This window comes from Tarenaya hassleriana, unplaced genomic scaffold (assembly GCF_000463585.1).
Source record: "Tarenaya hassleriana unplaced genomic scaffold, ASM46358v1 Cleome1, whole genome shotgun sequence".
Taxonomy (NCBI): domain Eukaryota; kingdom Viridiplantae; phylum Streptophyta; class Magnoliopsida; order Brassicales; family Cleomaceae; genus Tarenaya; species Tarenaya hassleriana.
In genome coordinates this window covers 9,216,241-9,222,498 of record NW_010960187.1, presented here as the reverse complement: position 1 = coordinate 9,222,498, position 6,258 = coordinate 9,216,241, and the positions used below count along the sequence as shown (strand labels likewise).

Here is a 6,258-nt window from a genome sequence, read left to right as displayed (position 1 = left end):
AAGTTCTTTCTTCACTTGCTAAAGCATCAAGATTTCAACCGAAGGGTTCTTGAAGCTTGGAGCAACTCACCGAACCAGGGTTCACAAATGCTCTGTTTGTCCCAAAAGTTGAAAAGGCTAAAGGTTGGGTTAAGGGAGTTGAACCGTCTCGCTTTTAGTAATATTCAAGCAAGGACAAAACAAGCTTTCGAGGCACTTAAGGCAGCACAACACATGCTTCTAGAGAGGCCTACCCTTGAGGCAGCACAAATAGAAGCGGAGCTGAGATCTGAATGGGCTCGTCTATCAGGGGCGGAGGAAACATTTTTTAAGCAGAAGTCTAGACTTCGTTGGTTGTCAGAGGGAGATCAGAATACTAAATTCTTTCATCGGGTTGTTGTTTCTCGTCAATCGACTAATGCCATCCGCTCTCTTGTGACTGATGCAGGGGTTCGGGTCTTTGAAGAGAGCGAACTTAAGCGCATGGTGGTTGGTTATTACAAGCAGATTCTGGGCTCGACAGATGCAAATCTGGTTTGTTGGCAACCTCGACAGCTTAGGGAACTCTTACCATCCCGTTGTAGCTCTTCAATGGCGCATTCTCTTTCAAAATTACCTGATGAGGCGGAGATTAAGAGAGTGATTTTTTCCCTTCCGAAAGGCAAGGCACCAGGGCCAGATGGTTTTCCAGCAGAGTTTTTTACGGAATGTTGGGATATTGTAGGGCATGATGTTATCTCGGCTGTGATGGAGTTCTTCAGATCAGGTTCTCTGTTGAAGCAATGGAATGCCACTTCCATCTCCCTGATTCCGAAAGTCAGAAATGCAGATAAGTTAAAGGATTATAGACCAGTTTCTTGCTGCAATACGGTTTATAAAATCATAGCTAAAGTTCTGTCAAGGAGGTTAAAGATGGCACTACCAGACTTGGTTGGGTCGAACCAATCAGCTTTTATCCCTGGACGTTCTCTCGTCGAAAACGTACTTTTGGCAACAGAATTAACAGCTGGCTTTAAGGCTCGTGGATTACCTAGACGGGCATTGATTAAGGTGGACCTTAGTAAGGCCTTCGACACAGTGAATTGGTCATTTGTGACACGCATTTTAGAGGCATTGGATTTCCCATTGCAGTTCATTCTGTGGATTCAGGAATGCATTTCGACTCCTACTTACTCAGTTTCCTTCAATAGTGAATTGATTGGGTTCTTCAAAGGGAGAAGGGGGTTGAGACAAGGGGATCCACTATCCCCTTATCTCTTTACCCTTGTGATGGAGGTGTTATCTAGATCTCTGGACTCTGAGGTTGGTGATAGGAGGATTACGCTACCTAGTTGTTGCCGAGACCCCCAAATCACATCTTATGTTCGCCGATGACATCCTTGTATTCTCAGATGCATCGAGAGAATCTTTGAGTAATGTCATGGACACTCTCCACCGGTTCTACTTAACGTCTGGCCTGCAACTAAACAAGGCCAAGACAGCTCTCTTTACTGATGGGGATGATATTTGGGGGTCTCGGCAACAACTAGGTAGCGTAATCCTCCTATCACCAACCTCAGAGTCCAGAGATCTAGATAACACCTCCATCACAAGGGTAAAGAGATAAGGGGATAGTGGATCCCCTTGTCTCAACCCCCTTCTCCCTTTGAAGAACCCAATCAATTCACTATTGAAGGAAACTGAGTAAGTAGGAGTCGAAATGCATTCCTGAATCCACAGAATGAACTGCAATGGGAAATCCAATGCCTCTAAAATGCGTGTCACAAATGACCAATTCACTGTGTCGAAGGCCTTACTAAGGTCCACCTTAATCAATGCCCATCTAGGTAATCCACGAGCCTTAAAACCAGCTGTTAATTCTGTTGCCAAAAGTACGTTTTCGACAAGAGAACGTCCAGGGATAAAAGCTGATTGGTTCGACCCAACCAAGTCTGGTAGTGCCATCTTTAACCTCCTTGCCAGAACTTTAGCTATGATTTTATAAACCGTATTGCAGCAAGAAACTGGTCTATAATCCTTTAACTTATCTGCATTTCTGACTTTCGGAATCAGGGAGATGGAAGTGGCATTCCATTGCTTCAACAGAGAACCTGATCTGAAGAACTCCATCACAGCCGAGATAACATCATGCCCTACAATATCCCAACATTCCGTAAAAAACTCTGCTGGAAAACCATCTGGCCCTGGTGCCTTGCCTTTCGGAAGTGAAAAAATCACTCTCTTAATCTCCGCCTCATCAGGTAATTTTGAAAGAGAATGCGCCATTGAAGAGCTACAACGGGATGGTAAGAGTTCCCTAAGCTGTCGAGGTTGCCAACAAACCAGATTTGCATCTGTCGAGCCCAGAATCTGCTTGTAATAACCAACCACCATGCGCTTAAGTTCGCTCTCTTCAAAGACCCGAACCCCTGCATCAGTCACAAGAGAGCGGATGGCATTAGTCGATTGACGAGAAACAACAACCCGATGAAAGAATTTAGTATTCTGATCTTCCTCTGACAGCCAACGAAGTCTAGACTTCTGCTTAAAAAATGTTTCCTCCGCCCCTGATAGACGAGCCCATTCAGATCTCAGCTCCGCTTCTATTTGTGCTGCCTCTAGGGTAGGCCTCTCTAGGAGCATGTGTTGTGCTGCTTTGAGTGCCTCGAAAGCTTGTTTTGTCCTTGCTTGAATATTACTAAAAGCGAGACGGTTCAACTCCCTTAACCCAACCTTTAGCCTTTTCAACTTTTGGGACAAACAGAGCATTTGTGAACCCTGGTTCGGTGAGTTGCTCCAAGCTTCAAGAACCCTTCGGTTGAAATCTTGATGCTTTAGCAAGTGAAGAAAGAACTTGAAATTCCTGCGTTTCCTTCGATTCTGTGGTTGGTCGATATGGACGATGCATGGGGAATGGTCTGATGGAGCTGGAGATTCGAAGATCGCATGTGAATCAGGGTGTTCCAATATCCAATAGTCATTAACAAGGGCTCTATCCAGTTTTCGAGAGATCGGATTCTGCACGCAGAAGTTGGTCCATGTATGGAAAAGACCGGAGGCTGTTAGGTCAAAGAGACCAGTAGAGAGAAGACAATCTTGGAATTCTGACATTCCCGTATGCGGCACAAAAGGGAAGGTTGGTGAGACATGCTCAGACGGACGAAGAACCTGATTAAAATCACCCAGGACAAGCCATGGCCTAGCCGAGAGTAGAGGATGTGTTGACAGAACACATAATTCAGACCACAAAGTTCGACGCTCCGCTGCTGTGTTACGGGCATAAACAAAAGAGACTGTGAAGTAGGTATTGGTCGAGGGATTGAAGACCCCGCAAGTAACCATCTGGTCCGAGGTGGAATAAGTCGTGACCACCAGAGAGCGATCCCATATAACCCAGATCCTGCCAAGTTCTGAATTGCTGTAATTGTGGTGTATATTCCAATTAGGAGCCAGGGATTCAAGAATCTGCAAAGCATGAGATTCCTCGCGTACTCTAGTCTCAATTAGACCTCCAAGCAATGAACTCGACGAACTGATCAAATCCTTTACTGCTCGCTGTTTTTGCGCGCCATTTAGGCCGCGTGTATTCCAACAAAAAACTCGCATCGTTGGCTGACAAAATACCAAAATCCAAAATCCAAAATCCAAAATAATCATGGGAGCTGTGCAATCACTGCATTTTACCTTTCCCCTTTCGAGCCTTTCCGACCAAAGTGAAGTCGGAAAGATCCCGAGAGGTTCTCGTAGCTCTAGAACGCAACACTCTTTGTGCCTCCAAAATAATCTGGTCCTCATTATCGAAGTGAAACTTAGATTGGGCTATTTCCTGTGGAGGAGATTGCTGTCTTGTAGGGAGGGGTTGGGGCGACAAGAGACAGGACTGCTCTCTTGTAGACATAACCATCGGACTAGGAGAGATAATGGTGGTCGCTGGCAGGGTAATCTGAGGAGCAGATTCTATGTTGACTGATGGAGCAATCGGAGATGCAGAGACTGTGTCAACCGGATGGGCAATCGGTGAAGCCACCGATGCTGTGGGCTGCAAACTTGAAGCCGGGCCATTTGGAGTTGTATCTGGTGGCGTAAAGTTTTTTGGACCTACCGACGACGGTGGCCCTGCCTCTGGCTCAGTTTCCGTTGTTTCCCTAGACCTCTCAGTAACTGTTACCTGTGGTTGCGATTGCACAGACTTAAGCTGGCAGCTCTGAAGTTTGTGCCCGAATTCACCACATCCCGAGCACTTCGGCGGTGTCCAAGGATAGTTCGCATTGATTGTGATCACCGATCCTTCCTCATCTTCGATTTCTATAGACTCAGGGAGAGGGGCATCCAATTGTACTTCCACTTTGACCTTTGCTTCTCCCACAGTTAACGGGTCTAATCGCATCTTGTTCGTGTGTAAGGGCTCTCCTAAACCCGAGGCTATGTAACTTAAGCCTTTTAATGAGTACAACTCAGCTGGTATATTAGTGAGATTGACCCATATCGGAGCCGACGTTAGCATTGTTTTCCGAAAAGTGGCTGTTGTCGACCATTCTGCAACTGCAAACATCACATCTGCTGCCCTCCAGAGACCCACTTCAAGCACCCATTCTCGTGTAGCCAAATCCGGAATGTGAAACAAACAGGAGGAATTATTAATTCTGCGCACATGGATTTTGGATCGTCTGCCCCAAATCGGATTCAAGATTTGGAAGAGCTTCGACCCCGATGGTGCTAGGCCGTAGAAATTCCCAACAAGATAACCATTCCAGTTTTGGGAAGCTTCAATTAAGACCGAGCTCGGGACACGTATCCTAGGCGTTCCTTTAGCCGACATTTGTGGGGTGGCCAGTCTACTCAAATTCCTGGAGGAAGCCTTTAACCGTTGTGCCCAAGGGAAGGATTTACCTGGGTCTGGTAGTGTGGACTGAGCCAGCGAAGAGTTGATAGGTAAAGGGGTTCCCGTAGGCGGTTGTTGTGCAACAGACCTTGTGAGTCGAGAGGGGGCCGAAGGCAGAGGGGGGAACTCAACAATGGAAGGAGACTGAGCTTTCCCAAGCGTGGTTGCTGACCCAACAGGTTTCTGGTGATGGGCCTGAGATGCAGTAGAAAGAGAAGAAATACTGGGGACTATAGCCGTTGCTGTTGTTGGAGGCAGCCGCAAATCGGGGGAGGTTCCGGCAGCGAAAATCAGATTCAAGGGCGCTGCTGGGGTTGGAGCCGGCAGATCTGGTGTCGGAGACGGCGGATCTGGCGTCGGAGACGGCGGATCTGGCATCCGAGACGGCGGATCTGGTGACGGAGATGACAGATCTGGTGCTTGGTGGCGGGATCCGAGTGACGGAGATGCCCCTGAGGAACGTCTCGGAGAATCATTTCCCTGTTGACTTGGAGAAACGTGGCCTTTCTTCTTCTTTTTGGCCATGTGTTGCGTCGCTGATGGCGGACGGCGGTTGCCACGCCGTCGAATTGATTCTCAAGTTTTTTCGGTTTATAGCATTAGTGTATTAAATTAAGAAGATACGTTACATCGAGATGTCAATTTTTTAATTAAACCCGATGACGTGTAAATGCTGATATCAACAATCCGACAATACATGGACTTCCGATTGCCTGAAAATTTGGTCAACGTAGTCAACGGTTTATTAGACTACCCATTTGCATGTTCCAGGTTTTTTTTCGGTTACAAATTGCAAGTTTGGGTATTAAATGACAACTTTTTAAGTTCAGAGTTTTTTTTCTATATTTTAACAAATTCGATGTTTTTCCGGGATGTTACCCAGGCATTTAATAATTTATTTAAATTTTTATAAAACTTTAGAAAAACAGATTTTATTTTTAATCAAATAAATAGAGGCTTGTGTTCATTTACATGTCCATAGTGTCACGTATCTCTCTCGATCAACCCATTCTTTCATCCCATTGCTACATTGTATTAGATTATAATTTCTGTCAAAGACAAGTAGAGTTCGATCTCAATATGTCCTCGGGTCCCAATGACTTTTTATTGGTCTGAGTCATTCTCCCTACCTCGCTTCTCCACAAGCAAGGCATGGAACCTGAATCGACTGTTATCTCCGGTTGTTCCTTGGTACGAAGAGGTTTGGTTTGCTGGTGCTATTCCTAAACACTCTCCTTTGTTGTCTGGTTGGCTGCTCTGAACAGGCTTCCGACCCGGGATCGACTTATTGCTTGGGGTCTGGATGTTTCTCATGCTTGCTTGCTTTGTGATGAACAGGCTGAAACCCTTGATCATCTCTTTTTCCGTTGTCGGTACTCGTCGTCACTATGGCCCTCCGTCCTACTCTCTCGGAAGAG

The 6,258-nt window shown here is 46.1% G+C and overlaps 1 protein-coding gene across 1 annotated transcript; it reads right to left on the bottom strand.

Moving 5' to 3' along the window:
• Positions 1-3,628: 3,628 nt before the first annotated feature.
• Positions 3,629-5,365, bottom strand: LOC104825380 (SH3 and multiple ankyrin repeat domains protein 1-like). The gene has a single exon (XM_010557707.1). The coding sequence runs from the start codon at positions 5,363-5,365 to the stop codon at positions 3,629-3,631; it is 1,737 nt and encodes a 578-aa protein (XP_010556009.1).
• Between the last annotated feature and the right edge of the window lie 893 nt (positions 5,366-6,258).